Source organism: Perca flavescens, chromosome 2 (assembly GCF_004354835.1).
Source record: "Perca flavescens isolate YP-PL-M2 chromosome 2, PFLA_1.0, whole genome shotgun sequence".
Classification (NCBI taxonomy): Eukaryota; Metazoa; Chordata; class Actinopteri; order Perciformes; family Percidae; genus Perca; species Perca flavescens.
In genome coordinates this window covers 8,259,190-8,285,146 of record NC_041332.1, presented here as the reverse complement: position 1 = coordinate 8,285,146, position 25,957 = coordinate 8,259,190, and the positions used below count along the sequence as shown (strand labels likewise).

The window sequence follows — 25,957 nt, the reverse complement described above, 5'->3', positions numbered from 1 at the left end:
GGCATCTTTAAAGACGACGTCCGTCTTCATTGTAAGTAGAAACAGTTTATTGATTAGTTTATTGATACTGTATACCTCCTGTGTACATTATTTTATCTGCTGACATGTTTTATTGTCTCACACAGAGAGATGAGAGGAGCAGCTATGAGTTTAACTGCAGCAGCGAGTGGATTTGTTGTCTTCCTTCTCTCTGTGTCAGGTACTGTATATCTACAGTTACATTTATTCTTTTAAAGAGGGATTCTGGGAAAATGTGGGACTGAAGGTCATTATGTGTGAATAAGTGGATCAGAGTTGTGTGAAAGGCAAACTTCCCAAAAATGCTACAAATTGTTTTGTTTACAATTTTGATTGTTTTTATGTGAATTGGATATCAGCAGGATCTTCTCTTGTGTTGGCCAGCATCTTTGACTTTTGTCCTTTGCATGAAGTAACTGTGTGCTAAGCACTTTTACATGCTGTAAACAGAGAATATTGTTGCTTTTATTCAGAACTGTTCCTCCTCACTTTGTGAAAACACATTAGTGTTTAATCTGTTCTAAAGACGACCTTGGTTGTAGAAACAACAGCTCACTTTCATCACTGTGTTTTTAAAGGAATACTGGTCAGTAAAGGCATCACCTACTGTCTCAAGTTCTCTTTATTGATCACACATCTTAGCCCAACCCTGCTAGTTCCTTCTGTACTCTCTGACTTCAGTGTTCTGCATTTATTTTTAGTTTTCACACTCAGCATCAACCTGACCACAGAGTGAACAGAGAGGAAACTAACCAAGAAATGTACAGACTCATATACTTCCTATCATCCCTAATAATGTATTATGTATGTATATTAATAAATATCAGCTCTTTAACTTTCAAACTATTTAACTCTTCCGTTGTGTTTAGACTTGTCTTTGCCTGTTCACTTTGGTATGATTCTGAAATAACTTGAAAAAAGTCATACAAGTATTATTGTTAAAAGGAGGTAGAACATAAGCATGTATGTTATGTATAATTCTGCTCTATCCTATAAGAGTCTGTAAAATGTATTTTTTGTTAACACGTAAGAAGCACTTCTCATCCTAATTTTGCAAAAACAATTAACACATATATAAAATAAAGCAACACTTTTCCTGTATCCCAACTATAATAAAATATGATAAAACCTGATAAAATTCTAAAATACAGTTAAGTTAGACAGATGCATGATGATGAATTTTTATGACTTTTTTAATAGCTGCAGATAATTGGTCTGATAATTGAGGATTATGAAGCTTGTCCAGGTTACCTTTCCCTAGATAATGTTGGCAGTATGATCACTTTGTCTTATTAAGTGATTGTCGATTTAAGTTATTAATTCATGCTACTTCCTGATGTGCTCTGTGTTACAGTGATACAGGGTCAGGATGGCTGGGGAGTGACTTACACCTCTACTCAGATCTGTGCTGTTAAAGGATCAACAGTGAACATACCCTGCAGCTACACATACCCATCAGCTGTAGGTGGAGTTGATACTACAGTTGAGCAGAGATTCTGGTTTATTCAACAGTTTGTGGATCTAACAACAGACTCAGAGTATTCAGGTCGTGTGCAGTATCACTCTGAAAACAAGGACTGTACTCTGAGAATCTCAGACCTGAGAGAGAGAGACTCAGCTGTGTACAAGTTCAGGTTCATAACAAACCATTTAACAGGGAAATATACTGGTTCACCTGGAGTCAGTCTGTCTGTTACAGGTAACGTTTTCATCTACATTATTTAAGAAATTACTTTCTTATGAAAGGTGTGTGTGTGTGTGTGTGTGTGTGTGTGTGTGTTTCAGTCTAAAATTAAAACTTTGTTCCTTATTCACATATTCAGATCTCCAAATGCAGGTGAGCAGATTAGAGGTCTACGAGTCTTATAACCAGGCAGATCTGACGTGTCAGAGCAGTTGTCCTCTACCTGGTCATCCTTCCTACATCTGGTACAAGAATGGACAGAACATTCAGGGACAAACATCTGATTCTTATTCAGCCTCCTTGGATCCTGCAGACAGCTTTTCCTGTGCTGTAAGAGGACATGAGGACTTCCCCTCTCCTTCAGTGTGTGAGTTTACCCACAGTCTTCCTCTGACATAACACCATCTAGTGGAGCCTTTAACCTTTTGTACTGTACCTTAACTGCATGTAACTCTGTGATATTTGGTGATTTATTTTGTAGATGTGTATAAAAATCAAAACACTAATCGATGATCTCTTATTTCCTGACCTCACTGTAAAGTAAAGCTGTAAAATAAGAGCTCACACTGGAAATGTAGCCACACAACATTTGTCAACATGTCCTGTGTCTTTTTAAAATATGTACTTGTGTCTTTATTTGACACTTTTCTTCGTTGAAATGTGTTATTCAGCAATCTTGACCCTTCATGTCAGATGCAAAACATATCATGGGTAAAGGTTTTAACTTACATTTTTTTATTCTGGTCCATTCACAAAACATGACTGAAAAGAATGAATCTGTCCATTCAAGTTTCTTTGTGGAAGTGATGATGTCAGAAAATGTCACAGGAGGAAAAATCATGTCTGACACATTTTCATTATTTAATGCCCTCATGTATCTTATTAACCAGCAGAGGTCATCAGTAGACATGACAGTGTCCAAACACACTGAACCCCAATCATTTCCTTGTTTACTTCACTGAGTCAGTAACAAAGTGTCAAACTAGTATCCATGGTAACAGGACACCATATTTTCTACAATCTGAGTTTCTAAAATAGAAGGAAGTGAAGTTTCACCACCCACTTTGTGTTTCTATGAACTAGTGTTGATTGAAATATCTTCCATTGTGAAAACAAATTCACCTCGGAATTAAATGTTAAATGTCTCTATGTCTCTGTTTTCTCCTCCAGATGCTCCAAAGCTTTCCTCTGTGTCAGTGAGTCCCTCTGCTGAGATAGTGGAGGGCAGTTCAGTGACTCTGACCTGTAGCAGTGATGCTAACCCAGCAGCTAAATACACCTGGTACAAGGAGAAGACAGTCATTAAATATCTCAGTGAAGGACCACAGCTTGTCTTCAGCTCCATCCAGTCCTCTGACTCTGGACAGTATTACTGTACAGCTGAGAACGAATTATGGAAATACATCAATATAAATGTGAAATGTGAGTAAAACAAAGCTCATTTAAAAACCATCATACAACTAATGACAACTTGTTAAAGCTTTATTAGCCACTCCAGTGTTTAGTTTATCATGTTCTTTCTTCAGTTCTGCCTGTTTCCCAGTCTGCTGCTGTAGTTCACTGAGCTGCTGCAGTAGATGATGAAAAGACAGTTTGATTTACAAATGTCTCCCAGATCTGTACGGATGTTCAGGGGATTCAAACCATCAGTGATCCAGAAAACCACCTCAGGCTTCTGTCCTGTTCTCAGTCCAACCCTCTTACACCAAATCTGCTCATCAATAGTTAATCAGGGCCATCATTCCAGTATTTACAACATATATCAAACATATTGTGTAGTATAATTTTGTTTCCCAAAAGAAATATGGAACATTCTCCTACTCTCTGGTTAGAATTGAATGTTTATCAATTAAGTGGTCCTAACAAAGAGATCAGCCTGCTGCCAGTCACACACCACCTCTAAAGGTTTAGATGCTTTTACACACAACTATTACTCATTTCAACACAAGATGTAGCACCAAAGAAATCAAACCTAATTTTTGGTACCTCATTTATTTTATCTTTTCCAGATGGTCCAAAGCTTCCCTCTGTGTCAGTGAGTCCCTCTGCTGAGATAGTGGAGGGCAGTTCAGTGACTCTGACCTGTAGCAGTGATGCTAACCCAGCAGCTAACTACACCTGGTACAAGGAGAACCAAACACTGCTTCAAGGACCAGAAGGACGTTATTATTTCTCCTCCATCAGATCTGAGGACAGAGGAACTACTACTGCAAGTCTGAGAATCAGTTTGGACAGATCAAGTCATCGTCTCTGTCAGTAGATGTTCAGTGTAAGTACCAAACATCTGGTGAAAAGGAAATCTGGTGACCCAGCAGTAAGAGACATATGCCATGTAGCCACAGGGAACCTGGTTCACATGTTATTTATTTGGTACAGAACTCTTATTAACAATCTCCAGAGAAGTGATGTGAATGTTTGCTAACTGTGGTCTGTTTGTGTAGGTTGACAGACAACGATTGCCCCAAAACATTTTTGTTTACAAATAACTGCCCTTAATCCCAAATGACATGTGACAAAGCCATGGTAACATTTAATATACATCATTATCAGATGTGAATGACATGGGTCTCTCTAAATCTCCTCCAGATGGTCCAAAGCTTCCCTCTGTGTCAGTGAGTCCCTCTGCTGAGATAGTGGAGGGCAGTTCAGTGACTCTGACCTGTAGCAGTGATGCTAACCCAGCAGCTAACTACACCTGGTACAAGGAGAATGAAGACTCACCAAAAGCATCAGGACAGATCTTCACCATCACTGACTTCAGAGCTGAACACAGTGGGAATTATTACTGTGTAGCCCAGAACAGAAGAGGAAGTCAGAACTCCACCTTACATCTGATTGTTGTAGCAGGTCAGTTTTTACATTCAGCTACAACTGTAAACTTATCAGGTTGTATGTCTTCAGTTAGGGCAGGACATGGTTATCCTTAGTGATATTGTTAATAGGGGAAAAGGAACTTTGGGAAGCATCTTAACCTGACAGTCACATCCTCTGAAAAAGAGTCAGGAGATACAAGTGTGTTCCAGTTATCTGGGAGTCAGACTGCTCTGCCTCCCTAGAAACTCTGATACCAAGATCCAATAAAGAGAAGAGTCCAGATTTCATCTTCAGTTTGAAAGAGTCATGTTTTCATGTATCATTACATTTTTCTTTCACTGACAAGTTCATCATCTCATAAAACCATAATTATTATAATACAATAAATTGTTTAAACTAAATTGATGTAATATGCGCACATGCATCATTTTGTCATATATTCCTCTATGGAACCAGTGAGCTTAAACATGTTATAACACCCTGATTAACTGTCTCCTCTTTTCTTTTGATCATCATATCTCAGGATCAAGTATGTCAATAGCTGCTGGACCAATCAGTGTTGTTCTCCTGGCTGTCCTATCCCTCTCTGTCTTCCTGTGGATCAGGTGAGCAGTTCTGTTTCACTGAATCATTGTTTGTTAAAGCTATAGGCCGCAATTATTTTATACTAATGAACGTCTGTTACATTCAAGCCATTGCCAAATGAGTTGACACAAAGCTAATTAAGCCTACCAGCTCCACACAACTCTCTCTGTATTTCTCAGCATGGCTATGTTTACAAAATGGTGTAGTCCGGCTACATTCCCTCGCAGCAGCTCGAGTGATGTGTTTTATGTCACCGCTTAGACAGGAAACATCAGCGTTCAGCTTTGGAGAGGAAGAGGAGTGCTGCAACAGGTGAAGGCACGGCTGAAAACCTGAAGAAGAGCCCACGAAATGTTTCAGTCAGTGATTGTAGTGCTAAGAAAAGACCTGCACGTTTAGCAGAAGGACTACAATCCCACAGACCGACCACATTGCTGTTTTATAAAACTTACAAGATAATTATCTCTTCTAAAATGTCCATGTTTTTGTTGTTTCATCCCTGTGTCCTCTTCGATTTGAGGGATAAACACTACTAGCAACTGTGTGGAGGAGGGGTGGGGGTGGTCCGCGATCACCAAAGGCTTGCGTCATGTGGATGAGCCGACAGTGTTGTTGTCATTACTTAGAATTCCTCGTTCCTCACGCACTTTAGCTTTAAATCACTAAAAGTCAGTTTGTCAGAACTAAAACATTCCATCATTTATTTATTTTTAATTCTCCTGACCAGAAAGAGGAGGGCTTCCAGGGACTCGTCTGGACCAGACAACAGGGAACAGGTGAGAATAGTTACGTATATTATTCTAGTATGAAAGAAAACCCATTCCATTAAAACTGCTGAGTCACTTACTGTCTTTAAGGGCTTCTAGAAACCAAATCTGACTGAGAAGGACCTTATGCTGCTCTTTTTATCTCTTTTCAAAGAACTTAATTTCTATCACACTCTTTGGTTCTCCTCTTGTCTTGGATGTGACTATATTCCTGATAGTTTTCTTACTATTTGTCCCTTCCTTGTATATTCCTTTCCTTTTTTCTGTAATACAGCAACATGTTGGTAAAGCAGGGATATTAATTCCATCCGTCCTGGTTGCAATCCTCTGCAAGAATGCACTATTCAAATGAAAAATCTACTCCTGTAAAATGCGTAGCTGAAAGTAATTGTGTCCCTGCAGTGTGTACCTGATCCGAGTGAGCCAGAGGAGCAGGCTGACCTTCAGTACGCCACCATCCACGTCTCCAACAGCCAGGCAGATCCTCTGTACTCCAACATCAGAGCTGCTCCGCCCCTCAGACACAGGGAGCAACAGGAAGCCGTTGAGTACGCTGCCGTCAGCTTCAACAGTGGCAGTACTGCCCCGAGGTGAGCAGCTCCTCACACAGGTACATTATCCTCACTACAAATCACACATCTTTGAATTGAATACATTGCTTCTTATGTTCCTATTACAGTATGATGAGGATTATATTATTTCATATCTCCAGAATCACCTTTTTTTTCTTCTTCTCAGAACCAGAGGTCGGGACACTGGAGAGGATCCAGCTGCTTTGTACAGCACAGTCAACAACCCCCGATGAAAACAGGCATTGCATTTATAGTCTGATTATTTTCCCCAAAAAATGATTTAAATTAATCAGGTAACCATTGATTTTTATACATTTTATTTTAAGGATGACCCTCTCCAAGAATGTACAAAGAGACAATTATAAATCTTCTAGAAACTTAAACATAATCCAGTGTTCAGTTATTTTACTCTGTATGAGTCAGCTGTAAAGAATGAGTTAAGTATTTCATGATTTAATTTGTTAAATTGTATATATACTATAAAAGTGACCTTTTATGTGCGGTTTGAATTAGTCTCTAACTGGTCTTCCTCCCAAACGTCCCCGTGCAGACACTAAAACATACCTGAAGTAGTTGTTAATGCAACAAGGGATGTGATCCCCAACTGGCTTCCCTCCTGCAAACACTGGAAGTTGTTTTTGTTGGAAAGCACGGTCAAGCCAACAATGGCAATGTTTTCATATTTCTTTTTAAATTTCTTTTTTTATGGATATATTTGATGGTGACGGTAGAGAAAAAGTCAGAAAATGTGAGGAGAAAGTTATAACATGCAACAAAGGTTGCTGGCTGGAATAATACCTTTGACGTTGCGATTAACTGATTGGCATCTTAATCATTAGGCCTTTAAACATTTTCTGACATGCAAATTAGCACCAAAAACAAATGACAGCAGAGGTCAGTCATAAAGAGAAGACTTGGGTAGAAGTGTTCAGTCTTTAACAACGACTCTTCAAACTCCACTGACTATATTACATCACTGTTGTCAGTGGCTTCAAATCTTTTTGTAATCATTGGTGTGTTTTTATGAAAGTCTTTTAAATGTAAAGACACCAACTTCCTGTTCATTTTAAACCAGTGTGCATGATGGGATCACAGAGAGGCAGTGCTGACCTCAAAGTTTAAACTGTGACCTGGAAGGGCTGGAAGATTTTTACCAGGGGACACATTTCCCCTGAGAAGTAGATTCTAAATGACTGTAAAGTTACAACTTCTTATTTTGCTGCTTTGCTATTGTAGAGAACATGTGTTTCATGTGTAGTTTCCAGCTGTTGCTACTAGATATAAGTATAGAGTTATATTTTACTATTTTACTGATAATAGACCATTTCTGTTTTCCTGCCAAGTGGATTTCTGTATAAATAATACTCAAAATCTTTACCATGTCATTCTTCTTCTCTCTTTTTTTAACCAGTTCTATCACAACTACCCTTATTGTGAGTCAAATATCAATTATCAGTATTATTGTACTTATTTTGTGAATGATTTCTTCTGCCTCACCTGCTCATTACAATCATCTATATTGCTGTCTTATTATTACATTAACAATTGTTTGTACTTTCACCACTGCATGTACTGCATGTTGACTTTTGTACTTGTACTATATTGTTTTTTGTCTTGCTAAAATAAAATTTAAAACAAAATGTTCAGTTAGCAAACATTTAGTTTTGCCCTCTTATGTTCTTTGTCATGATGAGTCAGTATTTGTCCAGTACAATCTCTTAAATGGCTCATTCGATGGGTGTTTGTAGTCTTTTTGTGCTTGTTGTTAACCCTTTGACATCCCATTTGTTTTCTCCTCTGATTAAACAGATTTTTTTTGCAGAGTAGATAACAATCTAAATCCTCCTAAATGACACTAGACGTCCCTATCATAGAGTTTCCTCTTAAGACGCATTCTGAGAGCCATTTTTAGTAAGAAACAAGAGAACTTTAAGCTAAGAGAAGGGGTGGGGTTGACCCCATTGTTATGGATGTTCCTATGAAGTTCCTAACGGATAAATAAAGTTTTTTGGCAGAGGTCTGCGTTCTCAGAATACCCTTCTAGTGTCCTGTGTTTTTATCCCGTTTTAAATGTAGGACATTTGACCACAGAGAGAACAGAGAAGAGACAAACCAAGAAAATAATATACATATTTCTAGTGATGGTCAAATGAAGCTTCACGAACCAGTGTCTTTACTTTCTGAGCTCACTAAATGGCGTTCTCTGTTCAAAGAAAAAGGTTGAATGAATGGCAGTTCAATGGGTTTTCAAACCCTTTGTTGAACAGAGAGCGCCATCTAGTGAGCTCAGAAAGTAAAGACACTGGTTCGCGAAGCTTCATTTGACCATCACTACATATTTCCATCCCCTCTTGTAATTAATACTCTGTTCTATTTCATATAGGCTTCGCCCTCTAAGGGCTGTTGCCATTGGCTTTATCCCTTCGTGCATGCGCGGTTGTGAAGATTTCTTTCGCGCCCTTGTGTCCTGCACGGTCCTCTATTACGTTCACACTTAATGTATGTTACCACTGTGAGACCATAGATCCTATTTTTTTCAGGCGTCTCACCTACTTTGCCCGGTGCGCGCGTTATCTCACTATGTTTTACACACGGCAGACATCAGATGAACACAGCAGCTGTTCGTTCATTACAGAGAGTGCTCACAAGGTGCGGCTCTTTCAAAGCGGCGGCTGTCTCCCTGGCTGTGTGAAGCTATCACCCAAATCTATAGCACGGAGGGAGTGGAACCCCCTCAGGGCATCCGGGCACATTCTACGAGAGCACGATCAGCGTCCGCGGCCCTCCTCAGAGGCATGACGGTGGCTGACGTCTGCGCAGCGGCTTCCTGGGCATCCCCGTGCCCGTTCATCTGTTTTTATCTGCGTGATGTGTCTGAGTCCTCCATGATGCACTCGGTCCTATCCACACTCGACAGCAAATGATGTGCTGTTGGATGTGTTTTTGCTGCTGTCTCCATCCCTCCTGCACTTGAGTGGCTGTGAGAAATGTGGGTGCTTGCAGTTATTAATCATGATATTGATTTTTGTATCATTATAAAGCACTTTCTCAATCATGACGTGGGCCTTACGATCAGTAATAGGCCAATTCATAAACATGACAAGTTTTTTTAAAATAATATATTATTTGATACATGAAAACCTTGACCCAATAGCAACAGCTCTTAGAGGGCGAAGCCTACAAGAAATAGAACGATAGTTACGTATTGTAACTCCAGAGTCTATGAGTATAGGCATAGCCCTCTAAGATTCAGGCCACCTGCTCCACTAGAATTGGCTGAAGAAAAATGCTGATGTTGGGAGCAGATCTATGGTCTCGCCGTGATAATCAGGGTGCAAACTACGGGGGAGCTAGGGGGAGCTCGGCTCCCCTTAATAAGACATGGGCTCCCCCGAAAACGTGATTTGTGAAATTTTGGGGGGTCTTTAAAAATATTGACAATGTGTAATTTTGACGTGCAATTTCCGTTTTGTGTAATGTGATCGTCATGGATTAATATGTGTAAAATTGCAAAAATATCATATGTTCATGCATGATGGCGATTTTTACCTATTTCACTTCAATAAAGATAACTATGTTGTTGTAGTTATGGTCCAAAAGTTGTGGTCCAAATTCAACTCATGTTTAGTACATGTTAACTCAAAGATTCTTAGAAATAATATAAACGTTTATCTATTCGCACGCAAAATCCTTGAAATCCATTCTGCAGTTTGCATCGTATAGCCATGGCAAAAAGAAAACAAGGGCAAGGCAGTTTAATTAATTTTGGTTTTACGAAGAAATTGTGTAGGGATGACTCGACCGATTCACCTGCTGCAAGCCCTGCTGTTGAGGCCTCATCTGTTGAAACCTCATCTGCATCGCCACAGATGGAGCTTCAGTTCTCACTGGCAAAAACACTGGAGTCATTGCAAGGCTTAAGCGTGACTTTCCAAACATCCAGTCCATACATTGCTTGGCCATCGCCTTGAATTGGCTGTCCATGATTATTTGAAAGTGGTTTCTGGATGTAATCATTTTGAGTTTTTCATTGCCAAGCTGTATTCTCTGTACCATCAGTCTGCAAAGAATGTGAGATTGCTTGAGGAAGCAGCTGCAGATCTAAATATGCAGATTTTGAAAATTGGAGAGATATTCACCATCAGATGGGTGGCGAATAGTTTCAATACTGTAAAGGCTGTCTGGAATAACTACCAGGCTTTAGCGCGCCACTTCAAAATTGCAAGCGAGGATGCATGTCGCAATGACACAGAAAGGAAGAAATTCCTGGCGCTATACAAACACCTCACAAACTCAGGGTTTTTACTTGATTTGGCTAACGTGAAAGACATACTCTGTGAGTTTCAGGGCCTGTCACTGAAATGCCAGCAAAGAGATATCACTCTAGTTTATGCCAGTTGCCGCATTCTGCAGACTATTGATATACTGAAAGCAATGAAAGCGAGTGGAGGGAAATCCACACAGAAAGCTGAACAGCGCACGTCGCTGGGGTTGTTTAAAGATGTTCAACTAGTTGAGGGCACAGGCAAGATGAACCGAAATCAGCTTTATCAATCTGTGATCAACAATCTCACAAGGCGAATGCCAGAATCAGACCTCCTACTAATGATAAAACCCCTGGACAAGCAGTATTGGCCACAAGATCTGAATGCTTTGATCGTGTATTGAGAAAACAAAGTACGTGCACTTGCTAAAATGCTCGGGGAACCAGCCACAGAGGTGGTCGAGGAGTTTCGCGACTGGAAGTTACAAGACTGGGCACCAGGCAGAAAGCTGGAAAAGATTTGTACAGTGAGTAGAACATACCTTCCTACTTCAGCTGAGTGGGAGAGGGGATTTTCTGCTGTCAATGATACTGAAAGCCTCTCATCGCTCCTTTTTCTGGACATTAATGGACCCCCAATGGAGAGTTTCGACCCAATTTCCTTTATCACATCTTGGATTAAGGCAGGTCATCGCCCATCCACTTCTTGGATTTCTGGACGAACAGCAAAGGAAGCTGACCCCAGGCCTCTGTGGTTGATTCTGTGTTAAGGTAAGGCATGCTATTCCCAATGTGTTGTCGCTGGGTTGTTAAAGGTCTGCATGACTCTCGATATTTTAGGCCTAATTGAAAGGAGGAATTATGGTATTCTTCGGTAGCCTGAGTAATTTGTAAATGTCAATCTGATGTATTATTTGTTGTTATACTATTTGTGGCTGGCTGTTTGCTGTTTCACCTATCAATTCCTGTCAATAAAGTATAATAAGGTAAATCCTATAGTGCATACACTTGTTGCTATTATTTCTCTTTGTAAGTCATTCTAAGTCGCGGCATTACCCCCGTGAAGAAAATAAAAAAGTTGGCTGCCCCAAAGATCACGGTATAGTTTGAACACTGCTTTGACAGAGGTCTGCACTCTCAGAGTTGCCCTTCTACTTCCCTGTTTTATCCCATTTTAAATGTAGGACATCTCTGCACACAGTTTATCCAACAGATCCACATAAATACGCCAAAGTCATTAAAAATTTTACTTTATAATTTTACCCCTTGTTTTGTTACGTGTCCATGTTTAGTTAACACTAACATACATGTGAGTTTCTTACACCTCAGTGTTCTGCATTTCTCTGCAAAGAGAAGCAACCTGACCACAGAGAGAACAGAGAAGAGACAAACTCAGAAAAAACAGTGATGTCATTTTCCATTCCCCTCTTATGATTAATACTCTGCTCTTCATTCTGTTCAATGTAACTGCCTCATGGTTCACAGGTCAAATACATTCCTGTTCCATCACTACACCTGCAGACTGTGTGACATCCTGAATCAGTGCACATAGAGATGAAATGTCTGTCTGTTTTTCTCTTCTCTTTATGAATGCTCTTTTCTGGTGTCGGTGGGATGTTGGTGGTGAAACAGGTTTCCTAATAAAAGGCCAATATTAGTTTGTTACTTTTTTTTTTAAGTTTATAGTTTGTAAAACAACATAACTTTATTGTATTGTGGGTACTGTATGTACTGGCATTTGGCTCTTCATGCATATTAATGATCCAAAGAGGAAGGAAATGTAGTCTTTATCAGCCTGATATCTGTCTTCTGCTTACTGACAACAGAGGAGAGGCATCTTTAAAGATGACGTCCGTCTTCATTGTAAGTAGAAACAGTTTATTGATTAGTTTATTGATACTGTATACCTCCTGTGTACATTATTTTATCTGCTGACATGTTTTATTGTCTCACACAGAGAGATGAGAGGAGCAGCTATGAGTTTAACTGCAGCAGCGAGTGGATTTGTTGTCTTCCTTCTCTCTGTGTCAGGTACTGTATATCTACAGTTACATTCATTCTTTAAAAGAGGGATTCTGGGAAAATGTGGGACTGAAGGTCATTATGTGTGAATAAGTGGATCAGAGTTATGTTAAAGGAAAACTTCCAGAAACGCTAAAAATATTAGTTTTGTTTACAATTTTGATTGTTTTTGTGTGAATTGGATATCAGAAGGATCTTCTCTTGTCTTGACCAGTATCTTTTAATTTCATCCTTTGCATGAAGTAACTGTGTGCTAAGCACTTTTACATGCTGTAAACAGAGAATATTGTGGATTGTATTCAGAACTGTTCCCTCCTCACTCTGTGAAAACATATTACTGTTTAATCTGTTCTAAAGACGACCCTGGTTGTAGAAACGACAGTTTTTTTAAAGGAATACTGGTCAGTAAAGGCATCACATACAGTCTCAACTTCTCTTTATTGATCACACATCTGAGCCCAACCCTGCTAGTTCCTTCTGTTGTCTCTGACTTCAGTGTTCTGCTTTTCTTTTTAGTTTTCACACTCAGCATTAACCTGACCTCAGAGTGAACAGAGAGGAAACTAACCAAGAAATGTACAGACTCATATACTCACTACTATCTCTGAAAATGTTTAGTGTATATTTTAATATACATCAGCTCTTCAACCTTAACAAATTTAACATTTCCTTTGTTTAGACATCTGCTCTATCCTAGAAGAGTCTGTAAAATGTATTTGTATTTTCTTGTTGACATGTAAGAAGCACTTCTCTGGCTTATTTTCGCAAATGTTTTTTTTAATTAAATAACCAAAACCAAAGCATCCAGAAGTAACACATATCCCTATATGTCCCAACTATAATACACTATGACAAAACCTGAGGAAATTCTTAAATACAGTTAAGTTAGACAGATGCTTGATGAGGAACTTTTTTTAATAGCTGCAGATAATTGGTCTGATAATTGAGGATTTTGAAGCTAATCCAGGTTACCTTTCCCTAGTTCAATTCTGTATTACAATCCACTTTGTGTTATTAACTGATTGTTAACTGAAGTTATTAATTCATTGTGCTTCCTGATGTTGTCTGTGTTACAGTGATACAGGGTCAGGATGGCTTGAGAGTGACTTACCCCTCTACTCAGATCTGTGCTGTTAAAGGATCAACAGTGAGCATATCCTGCAGCTACACATACCCATAAGCTGTAGGTGGTGTTGATACTACAGTTGAGAGAACAGTATGGTTTACTAAAAAGAATAATGCTGAACCTGTAGATCTGACAACAGACTCAGAGTATTCAGGTCGTGTGCAGTATCACTCTGAAAACAAGGTCTGTACTCTGAGAATCTCAGACCTGAGAGAGAGAGACTCAGCTGAGTACTATTTCTGGTTCATAACAAACCAAGGTGGGAACTATGTTGGTTATCCTGGAATCACTTTGTCTGTCACAGGTAACTTTTTATCCAAAAATTTTATAATTCACTTACAAGTGTTCAACATGTTATGAAAGTTACGTGTGTGTGTGTGTGTGTGTGTGTGTGTGTGTGTGTGTGTGTGTGTGTGTGTGTGTGTGTGTGTGTGTGTGTGTGTTGACAGTTCAGTCTAAAATTAAGACTTCTGTTCCCTAGTCACATATTCAGGTCTCCAGGTGCAGGTGAGCAGATTACACCAGTCCTCTAACCAGGCAGAGCTGAAGTGTCAGAGCAGTTGTCCTCTACCTGGTCATCCTTCCTACATCTGGTACAAGAATGGACAGAACATTCAGGGACAAACATCTAATTCTTATTCAGCCTCCTTGGATCCTGCAGACAGATTTTCCTGTGCTGTAAGAGGACATGAGGACTCCCCCTCTCCTTCAGTGTGTGAGTTTACTTACAGTCTTCCTCTGATTAAAAAATGTACTTGTGTCTTTATTTGACACTTTTCTTCGTTGAAATGTGTTATTCAGCAATCTTGACCCTTTATATCTATGGCGAGTGGATAGTGCCACGGATAACCTACCAAAGGAGACTGTCGTGTGACTCTAACGTGTGGATTGACTACACCGTCGACAGTGTACATCGTAGTTGATAAGTACACCGCCACACCTAGCGTCGTCGCCAGACGTGCCCCCAAAAAAAAAAAAATTGATTGAGTGAATTCAAGTTCAATATACAGTAAGACTTGTGGAACGATGTGACAGTTATCGAGGCATAGTATCGCTTTTTCTTTTAAAGCCAACCCCCCTTCTTCCCCCCGATAACCCTCGCCCTCTAAGCCCTCTTTTGCTGTACAGCCGTTACAGATACTGTCAGCGGGGCGGATGGTTAAGTCTATATTAGAGGAGTTGTTTCGGATACTTCCCTATATTTAATACTGTAGGTATTAAAATATTAGAGGTTCAAATATTATAAATATTGTATTATAACTATTAATAGGTTCAGATGAATTAATTGAGATACTTCCCTATGGTTCTTAGATTATTTTTAAAGAGACACACACACCCCCGCACTGGCGGGTTCTCGCTACAGTGGAAACCCGATGACAAGACAAGAGGCAAAAAGACTCACAAGGTTTTTTGGGTCACCTTGCTCAAGACGAACACAGGTGGTTTTATTATTATTTTTTTTTAAAAGCAAAAAGTTAACAAGCAAACAAAATAAATGAAAAAATGAACAGAGTTCAATCACTCAAAAATACTCTAAGACACAGGAGGTTCCGACTCGTAGAGTCTTGGTCAAAAGAGCAGAAAACGAACCCAAGGGAGAGAGAGCGCTTTTCGGCAAAGCACCCATTTTTATATGTACATTTCTTGGGGTTCAACCCCCCATCACAGCGAAGTGTGTTTTATCGCATTTGTTTCACCTTACATGGTAATACAGTCTTAAAGCAAGCATCAGGTTGGATATACGTAGAATACATCTCATACGACGATATTTCCTTTATATATATGCATGTTGCTATCTAACATACAATCTAACGGCTCAGTTCGACTGCATTGATCAATAGGTCAGAACCAGAAAACAAGTCAGTAGTATTAAAAAATGTGAGCTAATTAATTATTTACTCAGAAAAAGCAAGCTGCATTAACTTAAAAACTATGAGCTAATTAAGTGTAATTTACTTAAAATAAACAAGTTGTCTTCACTTAACAAGTATAAGCTTATTGAGTGTTACTTACTCAGAAAAAGCAAGCTTGATTAACTTAAAAACCATGAGCTAATTAAGTGTCATTTACTTAAAATAAACAAGTTGTCTTAACTTAATACGTTTAAGCTTATTGAGTGTTACTTACTCAGAATAAACAAGCTGTGTTCACTTAGAAAATATAAGTTTATTAAGTATTGTTTACTCAGAACAATAAAGTTGCACTAATTTACTATTACTAAGTTTATTGAACTTACTTTTTTCAAGGCAATGAGTTTCCATAAATTTTTTAAGTAAAGTCAACTTGTTAAAATTAACAGTGCAGGACTTTATCATTATTAGTATGTTATTACTCAATTCTATTAAGTTGTCTTAAGTTATGTTTTTAAGTTAATGAAGAACATGTTACACCAACTAGAAAAAAATAAGTTAGTAGAAATTTTTCTAAAACTTTGAGTATACACTACTTAATATATTTAAGTACTTTGAACGTTCGGATTTACAGTGCAGTAACCTTTTTCACCTCTTATGTGCACCCAGAGCCTACCCCTGTACAAAGGGCCCCAACAGCACTTCCTCTTTCCAGCTGTGCAGGTTCAGACAGACAGTTACGCAAAGCAACTTATACATCTGAAGCCTCTTGCAGACACTTCCTCTTTCCGACTGCGGGGTCAAATGGGCAGCTTCACACCGCAACTCATACTAAAATGTCTCTAAGCATGTTTATAATAATATCAGTAACACAAAAACTTAGCATGATTATATTTCTAAAGGCACATTAGCACTCATAAACCAAAATCAAAGGCAGTATTATAGTCTCAAGAGCAGAAATATATTTTAGCTGTTTTTGGGTTAACTCATGTCAAAAGCAGAAGCACAGTCTCCACTGTTCTTGAGCTGATACATTTCAAAAGCAGAAGTATAGTTTTAGCTGTCTTTTGGATTAATACAAATACATTTCAAAAAGAAAAAATATTTCAAAAAGCAGGAATATAATTTGTAATTGTTTTTGGATTTTCACATACTCTCGTTCAACAGACTATAGCCTATAGGTTTAAATGTATTTCAATTCATTCAATATATGTTCCAGGCCCTTTAGCCATTATACATTATACAAGTTGCTCTAAAAATAGCCTACTGACAGTATAAAAATAATACGATGAATTAAATTGTAGTATCTCATCAGCTTATGTGACCTGCGCACTGTTGGAAGAATGCGTAACTCTAACATTAATTGAACATCGGCGCCATCTACTGGATCATTGGCACTAATTGCCTTACTGTTTATAAGCTTAATAGATCTATTTACATGTAACTTTATGTACGTATGTGTATGTATGCATGTATACACTTTATTATATACAACTTATATATGTAGCCTACATAGTAGTAAAACCTTCATGTTTAACGTTACCTTGTTTATCTTTGTTTTTAGCCATAACGTTATGTCTGTTTCTGTGTTGAAAGCAACACCTAGCCAGACTCAAATTCCCTTGTGTTTACACTTACATGGCCAATAAAGCAGTTTCTGATAAAAATCCGAAATATACTGTAAGTTCTTTATTTAATATCTTTGCAGAGACCCCCAATTAAAAAAAAATCGATTTGAGTCAAAGGCACCACGGTCTCGCTGTGTGGGCTGGGTCTCTGTTCTTTATCTAGCTAGTTGGCCTAGCTAAGACCAGCCAAATCATTGACTTATTTATTATGTAATGGGTAAACGTCAATCAAGCACCTTCATATTTGTTTTAACGTTGAATACCCTTAATAGTTAATTTGTTAGTATTTTTTGAGTGAATTGACGTTCATTTTGGGTAACAAGTGGACGCAACTATCACTAAGGCTGCAAGCTCCCTGCAAGTTATTTTTAGGATTTTGATCATATATCTTGTGACTATACCTTCTTTACGGTCCTAAGGAGGCATAAGACAGTTGCTGATTGTTATTGATTTTGGTTAAATATGCCAAATTGCTATTTTATTTATTATTGTTGTTCAAACGGCATCTGTCTCTTGTTGCCATGGAGACATTTCGAGTGTTCATTCAGCAGTTTAATACTTTTTTTATAAGCATGATGATATTATTAACCACACATTATGAGTAACACATAAGAACCAGAAAGTAAGCAAAAGAACACTAACAAAATGTGAATCTAAACAATGACAATATACTTTACTCTAGTTCAATATTAGGGGAAAAGTCACCCTGACGACGTAGACGTCTTTAGATAGTGAAGGTGTGTGTTTCACACGTTTGTAAGGCGACGTACTTAGTTTAGACGTCTTTAGTAGGTGTAAATTTGATGGGAATTCTAAACATACGGCGTCGCCACGTCGCCGCCGGAAAATGTTTGTACATGCACTCGCCGCCTAGTCGCCGCTGGTCTCTCGTCTGCAATCCCTATTAAATCAATTCCAAAATTCCACACGGTTTGGCGACGACGGGGAGGGTAACCTGCTCCTTTTCCTTCTCCTGGTTATCCTTTGAATGACACAATCCACTCGCCATATTAACTGTGTTGTTATGTCATGTTCCACCGGGAAAACAAACTTATCTTTAAAGGGGTGATAGAATGATTATATAGAGTATTTCACACTGTTCCTTATGGTCTCCTAATGGGGTATGTAACATTGGTTGGGCTGAAAATGGCCTGGTTGATATTTTATTGGCCCTTATGCATCCCTGTGTTTTGGCCCTATTTGTAACAAGAGCTTTTCTTCCAAATATGGTATGCTGGTGAATATTTACATGAGCTGCGCGCTGATTGGTTGAGCGAATTGCCATAGGCAGACATTAGAGATGCGCGCTGATTGGTTGAGCGAATCCCCAATACACACACATTAGAGAAGCGACAGAATCTCATATTCCAGACACTGCAATGTTTCATTACCAAATTCACTCCTGAGACTTTTTTATGTGAGAAATCAACTATATAAAGCTCAAATATGGGCCGTTTTACGAAAATTGATGGCTAATTGCAAATATGGTAAGACTGTGTCGGACTTCGCCGCCCGGCCAGCCTTCCTTCACAGAGCCCGGCCTGCTGTGAGCTCCGTTACGGCTGGCAGCCCTGACAGAGCTCCAGTGCCTGTAACTCCACTCTTCCTGCTAGCTAAATGGCCCGTGTGTGATAGTGAGAGCGCGGTCAGCGAGCTTGTTACACCAGCAATCTCGACTCTTACCACATGTTACACACAATGTCACGCCACTTAGCTATACAACATGTACCTAAATGTCTTATAAAGCTAACAACGGTGTCCGATTTCAAGTTAATGAATATTTGTGAACTGTAAGGGTTTCGTTAGCTGCAACTGTCCCTACAATCCTATGTGTACAAGATTGCGGCTAGTAAGCTAGCTTCATTTTTGGTCGTAATTCGAGTATATTTACAGTTTGAATTTCGTCACGCCAGTTACGCATCTAACTAAATGTCTTATAAAGCTAACAACGGTGTCCGATTTCAAATTAATGAATATTTGTAAACTGTAAGGGTTTCGTTAGCTGCGACTGTCCCTACAATCCTAGGTGTACAAGATTGCGGCTAGTTAGCTTTATTTTTGGTCGTAATTCGAGTATATTTACAGTTTGAATTTCGTCACGCCACTTACACATCTAACTAAATGTCTTATAACGCTAACAACGGTGTCCGATTTCAAGTTAATGAATTTTTGTGAATTCCAGAGGAATTCTATGAAGAGGCTAGCTATAGCTAGCCTCCTCTAGCTATAGCTCCATCCAGCCGCAGCCTCTATCAATGAGACTCGCGGACAAGAGGCGTGTATTTCACCGATCGTTTGTTTAAATAACTCAACACATTATAATTACACACATTATAAGATTAACTGGAACCTGTGGTAAGAGATTGCTGGCGTAATAAGCTCTCTGACCACGCTCTCACTCACACACACCTGGCATTAGGAAGAGGGGAACTGCAGGCCCTGGAGCTCTTCCAGAGCACCAGCGTGTAGTAGTCCATTTGCCAAAAACCGGTGACTTTACGCGGGTATGGAGTGCTGTGGGCTGCCAGTCGTAACGGAGCTCAATCGAGCTCAGAGCAGGCCGGGGTGTGTGAAGGAAGGCAGGCTGGGCGGCGAGGCAGCACCGGCGCTGAACTCCGACACACAGTCGGACAAAATTTGCAATTAGCCATCCATTTTCCTAAAACGGCCCATATTTGAGCTTGACATAGTTGATTTCTCGGCATAAAAAAGTTTCAGAAGTGAATTTTGTAATGGAATAGCAGAGATCTGCGTGACCTAGATTCAGAAGACTACCTGATCTCAGGTCAGTTGTGTAGCCTATGTAAATGTTCTTCTTCTTCTTCTTCTTCAGTTGCTTGTTTAACGGCGGATGCGGACTCTATGTAAATGTTGGGGCGTGACCGTTCTCTTAATACACCCATGGGCTGACAAAGGTTCCGGTTTTTGGGAGGTTGACGTCAACTTCCAGCTTTGTTGGGATTCGCCCATTTTCAGCGGCAGTTTCAAAATATGAGATTTTCATAATAAAGGGGTGACAGTGGGACTTTGAGCTTCTATGTATGTCCTATTTACCCACTGAACTGTCGTTATTCAACTATGACAGGGTAAAATCGGTTTTGCATTCTATCACCCCTTTAAATTAAATGTTGAATGTGTTCACATAAGATAAAATGTTCAGGCATTTTCTGACATTCTATATTTTAATTCAGTTCTTGTTAGACAGATGCATGATGAGTACTTTTTATGACAAAGACTGCAGATAATTGGTTCCTCCAGAACACATTGGTAGTATGATCCACTTTGTTTCATTAACTGATTGTTAACTGAAGTTATTAATTCATTGTGCTTCCTGATGTTCTCTGTGTTACAGTGATACAGGGTCAGTATGGCTTGGGAGTGACTTACACCTCTGCTCAGATCTGTGCTGTTAAAGGATCAACAGTGGACATACCCTGCAGCTACACATACCCATCAGCTGTAGGTGGAGTTGATACTACAGTTGAGCAGAGATTCTGGTTAAATCAACAGTTTGTGGATCCGACAACAGACTCAGAGTATTCAGGTCGTGTGCAGTATCACTCTGAAAACAAGGACTGTACTCTGAGAATCTCAGACCTGAGAGAGAGAGACTCAGCTGAGTACTATTTCAGGTTCATAACAAACCAAGGTGGGAACTATGTTGGTTATCCTGGAGTCACTTTGTCTGTCACAGGTAACTTTTTATCCAAATATTTTATATTTCACTTACAAGTGTTCAACATCTTATGAACGTGTGTTGTGTGTGTGTGTGTGTGTGTGTGTGTGTGTGTGTGTGTGTGTGTGTGTGAGGGTGTTTGTGTGTGTGTGTGTGTTTACAGTTCAGTCTAAAATTAAGACTTCTGTTCCTTATTCACATATTCAGGTCTCCAGGTGCAGGTGAGGATATTAGAGGTCTATGAGTTCTCTATCTTGGCAGATCTGAAGTGTCAGAGCAGTTGTCCTCTACCTGGTCATCCTTCCTACATCTGGTACAAGAATGGACAGAACATTCAGGGACAAACATCTGATTCTTATTCAGCCTCCTTGGATCCTGCAGACAGCTTTTCCTGTGCTGTAAGAGGACATGAGGACTTCCCCTCTCCTTCAGTGTGTGAGTTTACTTACAGTCTTCCTCTGACATAACACCATCTAGTGGAGCCTTTAACCTTTTGTACTGTACCTTAACTGCATGTAACTCTGTGATATTTGGTGATTTACTTTGCAGATTTGTATGAAAACCAAATCACTAATCAATGATCTCTTATTTCCTGACCTCACTGTAAAGTAAAGCTGTAAAATAAGAGCTCACACTGGAAATTTAGCCACACAACATTTGTCAACATGTCCTGTGTCTGTTTAAAATATGTACTTGTGTCTTTATTTGACACTTTTCTTTGTTGAAATGTGTTATTCAGTAATATTGACCCTTCATGTCAGATGCAAAACATATCATGGGTAAAGGTTTTAACTTAAATTTTTTATTCTGGTTCATTCACAAAACATGACAGAAAAGAATGAATCTGTCCATTCAAGTTTCTTTGTGGAAGTGATGATGTCAGAAAATGTCACAGGAGGAAAAATCATGTCTGACAAATTTTCATTATTTAATGTCCTCATGTATCTTATTAACCAGCAGAGGTCATCAGTAGACATGACAGTGTCCAAACACACTGAACCTCAATCATTTCCTTGTTTACTCCACTGCTTCAATAACTGTGTCAAACTAGTATCCATAGTAACAGGACACAATCTGAGTTTCTAAAATAGAAGGAAGTGAAGTTTCACCACCCACTTTGTGTTTCTATGAACTAGTGTTGATTTAAATATCTTCCACTGTGAAAATAAATTCACCTTGAAATTAAATGTTTAATGTCTCTATGTCTCTATGTTTTCTCCTCCAGATGGTCCAAAGCTTCCCTCTGTGTCAGTGAGTCCCTCTGCTGAGATAGTGGAGGGCAGTTCAGTGACTCTGGCCTGTAGCAGTGATGCTAACCCAGCAGCTAAATACACATACTGGTTCAAGGAGAAGCCAGTCATTAAATATCTCAGTGAAGGACCACAGCTCGTCTTCAGCTCCATCCAGTCCTCTGACTCTGGACAGTATTCCTGTACAGCTGAGAACGAGCTGGGGGAAAAGACGTCTCAATACAAATTTATCAATGTGAAATGTGAGTGAAACGGCTCATTTAATAACCATCATACAACTAATGACAACTTGTTAAAGCTTTATTAGCCACTCCAGTGTTTAGTTGACCATGTTCTTTCTTCAGTTCTGCCTGTTTCCCAGTCTGCTGCTGTAGTTCACTGAGCTGCTGCAGTAGATGATGAAAAGACAGTTTGATTTACAAATGTCTCCCAGATCTGTACGGATGTTCAGGGGATTCAAACCATCAGTGATCCAGAAAACCACCTCAGGCTTCTGTCCTGTTCTCAGTCCAACCCTCTTACACCAAATCTGCTCATCAATAGTTAATCAGGGCCATCATTCCAGTATTTACAACATATATCAAACATATTGTGTAGTATAATTTTTTCTTTCCCAAAAAAAATATGGAACATTCTCCTACTCTCCGGTTAGAATTGAATGTTTATCAATTAAGTGGTCCTAACAAAGAGATCAGCCTGCTGCCAGTCACACACCACCTCTAAAGGTTTAGATGCTTTTACACACAACTATTACTCATTTCAACACAAGTTGTAGCACCAAAGAATTCAAACCTAATTTTTGGTACCTCATTTATTTTATCTTTTCCAGATGGTCCAAAGCTTCCCTCTGTGTCAGTGAGTCCCTCTGCTGAGATAGTGGAGGGCAGTTCAGTGACTCTGACCTGTAGCAGTGATGCTAACCCAGCAGCTAACTACACCTGGTACAAGGAGAACCAAACACTGCTTCAAGGACCAGAAGGACGTTATTATTTCTCCTCCATCAGATCTGAGGACAGAGGGAACTACTACTGCAAGTCTGAGAATCAGTTTGGACAGATCAAGTCATCGTCTCTGTCAGTAGATGTTCAGTGTAAGTACCAAACATCTGGTGAAAAGGAAATCTGGTGACCCAGCAGTAAGAGACATATGCCATGTAGCCACAGGGAACCTGGTTCATATGTTATTTATTTGGTACAGAACTCTTATTAATAATCTCCAGAGAAGTGATGTGAATGTTTGCTAACTGTGGTCTGTTTGTGTAGGTTGACAGACAGATTGCACCAAAACATTTTTGTTCACAAAATACCTGCCCTTAATCCCAAATAACATGTGACAAAAACATGGTAACATTTAATATACATCATTATCAGATGTGAATGACATGGGTCTCTCTAAATCTCCTCCAGATGGTCCAAAGCTTCCCTCTGTGTCAGTGAGTCCCTCTGCTGAGATAGTGGAGGGCAGTTCAGTGACTCTGACCTGTAGCAGTGATGCTAACCCAGCAGCTAACTACACCTGGTACAAGGAGAATGAAGACTCACCAAAAGCATCAGGACAGATCTTCACCATCACTGATGTTAGACCTGAACACAGTGGGAATTATTACTGTGAAGCCCAGAACAGAAGAGGAAGTCAGAACTCCACCTTACATCTGTCTGTTGTAGCAGGTAAGGTTCTCCAATTTCACCTGCACAAAGACCTCTTTACTGCACCAGACCTGATTCACATGTTAATATGTAGCAGGCCATAACTGGTTACAATAAAATAACATTCCCTGTGTGCATTTCCAGACTGTTTTTCTGTAGGTGTGTTCAGGGAGGAACCTCCATCATGTCAGAGGTGGATGACACTGACTGACTGATTAACAGACAGTCTCACCTGGCAAAGAGATTCATCAATCTGATCCTACTAATGAGGTGTATCACATATCTGTCTATATTTCCAGGGAATTCAACAATGATAATGAATATCATCAGGCTGACTGTGGTGGTCCTGATGCTGATTCCTCTGCTGCTCCTGAGTCTGTGGGCGAGGTAAAACCAGAAACATCCTTCAGTTCAGTCACCACTCTTTTATTTTATTCAACTATCTTTCAGTTACTTTAGATTAAGTATGATAAATGTCATACATTCTGTATTTGTTGTTGTTGGGCTCAATCCAGGAAGAAGAAAAATCTGAGCTCCACCACTGGACCACATGGACCTGTAGAGATAGAGGTGAGTAAGAGTGAGTGAGTGAGAGAGAGTATTGACATATCTTCCCCATATATCACAGTTATAATAACTTATACATGCTCTGAAAATAGGCTCATACATGCTCTGAAAATAAAGAAGGGGTGACTTAAATTCATGTTTAAAATACAACTTGCTGAGTAGAAACCAGTAATGTATTTGGTCATGACACAATATTTGCAAATAATTTACATTTAAATGTGACATTTTGTTTTGATTAACTCTTAGTATATGCAGTTTTCATGAACGAGGTCCTCATTTTGTTGTCTCTCCCCATCAGTTAGACTCTTGTCCTGCGTATGAGAACATCTCAGACACTGCAGCACAGACAGAAGACCCAGAGGAGCAGGAAGACCTGGTGTGAAGTCCAGTCAGGTTAGAGCCTCCTGCATCAAATAAAACAGGCCCACTCCAGATTTACAGTCACAGTTCCATCCATAACTTTACACCAGTTTCATGTGATTTTCTACAGATGCAGCTGAACCAGAGGCTGGACTCACCTGATGGAAACAAAGTAGTACGACATTGAAATATCCCTGAGGAGAGCGAGGCTGTGGAGGGTGCGGGGGAAGTGGATACATTTACCTTCAACTCCAGAAGATTTTATTGTCAGTTTTGAGTATCAGCAGCAGGTAGGAGTCAGCAGCAGCATGTAGCACAACGTTTAGAAGAATGTGGTGTTGGCAGCTTGAATTGAATCATGTCGAGGTGTCAAACATGATTTATTGTTCAGATCAGCTGATGCTCAGGTGTTCTGTGACTTACTGATGTATATGCAAGCTTATTTTCTACTGTAGAGTTAGTTTTAGGCCATGTTATGCTTAAGGCTAGGAAGGATGCACTTCATTTAGTGATGAAAATGATTTGATTTTGTACCTTATAAAGTTCATCTGAAAATGTTTTTGGCGGGTGGAAGGGTTAAGGGGGTTGAAAAGAAAAGAAAAAAAATGACATGCAACATACATTTTGTATAATATTTTATTTTTTATTTTGGTTGCTGGTATCTTTGTTTTGCTTATTTTGCTCATTTCTGTTTTTTTGTTAGTTCTGTCCCTTTTAGGCTATATGCTATATATATATATATATATATATATATATATATATATATATATATATATATATATATATATATATAGTATATTTATATAGCATGTGCTGTCTATATAATTAGGCACACTTCAATCTAAGGTGTAGGTCTAATTATCCATGTCTTTTTTTAAAGTTAACTGGGCTCAGCCTTCTGTTGTGTTTTGATTCCAATGATTGCATAGAAAGGAGCTCATGCCTTTGAGAGTGGAATATGCTTCAGTAACTAATGGTTACCTGTGCTGTATGTAATGTATTTAGTTTTTGGACGTGATTTGCAAATTAATGAAAAAAAAATTCCAAAAAAAGAGTTAGTTATTTTATAGACATTAAAGGCCGTTTTACAGTTGTGCGGAGGCTCCACGCAGAGCTCTCGCCTTAGCC

At 39.2% G+C, this 25,957-nt stretch overlaps 1 protein-coding gene and 2 long non-coding RNA genes across 4 annotated transcripts; all 3 read left to right on the top strand.

The window, feature by feature from the left end:
* Nucleotides 1-25,433, top strand: LOC114545617 (sialoadhesin-like). 2 transcript variants are annotated; one of them, XM_028564023.1, is made up of 12 exons: nucleotides 1-31; nucleotides 126-199; nucleotides 1,373-1,652; nucleotides 20,963-21,024; nucleotides 21,214-21,441; nucleotides 22,232-22,498; nucleotides 23,086-23,346; nucleotides 23,663-23,923; nucleotides 24,202-24,289; nucleotides 24,418-24,472; nucleotides 24,772-24,862; nucleotides 24,960-25,433. In XM_028564023.1, exons 2-12 carry the CDS (start codon nucleotides 130-132, stop codon nucleotides 24,989-24,991), a joined length of 1,695 nt encoding a protein of 564 aa, XP_028419824.1. In that variant the 5' UTR covers nucleotides 1-31; nucleotides 126-129; the 3' UTR covers nucleotides 24,992-25,433. The 2 variants fall into 2 exon arrangements, with proteins under 2 accessions (XP_028419824.1, XP_028419833.1); XM_028564032.1 differs by having other exon boundaries at nucleotides 24,768-24,862.
* LOC114545632 (uncharacterized) lies at nucleotides 5,054-8,089 on the top strand. Its single transcript, XR_003690914.1, has 4 exons — nucleotides 5,054-5,121; nucleotides 5,829-5,877; nucleotides 6,271-6,458; nucleotides 6,607-8,089. It is a non-coding gene; the product is annotated as an uncharacterized LOC114545632 (long non-coding RNA).
* LOC114545638 (uncharacterized) lies at nucleotides 13,914-20,775 on the top strand. Its single transcript, XR_003690917.1, has 3 exons — nucleotides 13,914-14,156; nucleotides 14,334-14,567; nucleotides 20,683-20,775. It is a non-coding gene; the product is annotated as an uncharacterized LOC114545638 (long non-coding RNA).
* Nucleotides 25,434-25,957: the final 524 nt, after the last annotated feature.

Excerpts from the sequence above, each read along its gene's own strand:
- LOC114545617 (XM_028564023.1), top strand. The coding sequence starts at position 130 with ATGAGAGGAGCAGCTATGAGTTTAACTGCAGCAGCGAGTGGATTTGTT. Across the intron at positions 200-1,372 it reads CTTCCTTCTCTCTGTGTCAG|TGATACAGGGTCAGGATGGC; the intron begins GTACTGTATATC and ends TCTGTGTTACAG. Across the intron at positions 23,347-23,662 it reads TCTGTCAGTAGATGTTCAGT|ATGGTCCAAAGCTTCCCTCT; the intron begins GTAAGTACCAAA and ends AATCTCCTCCAG.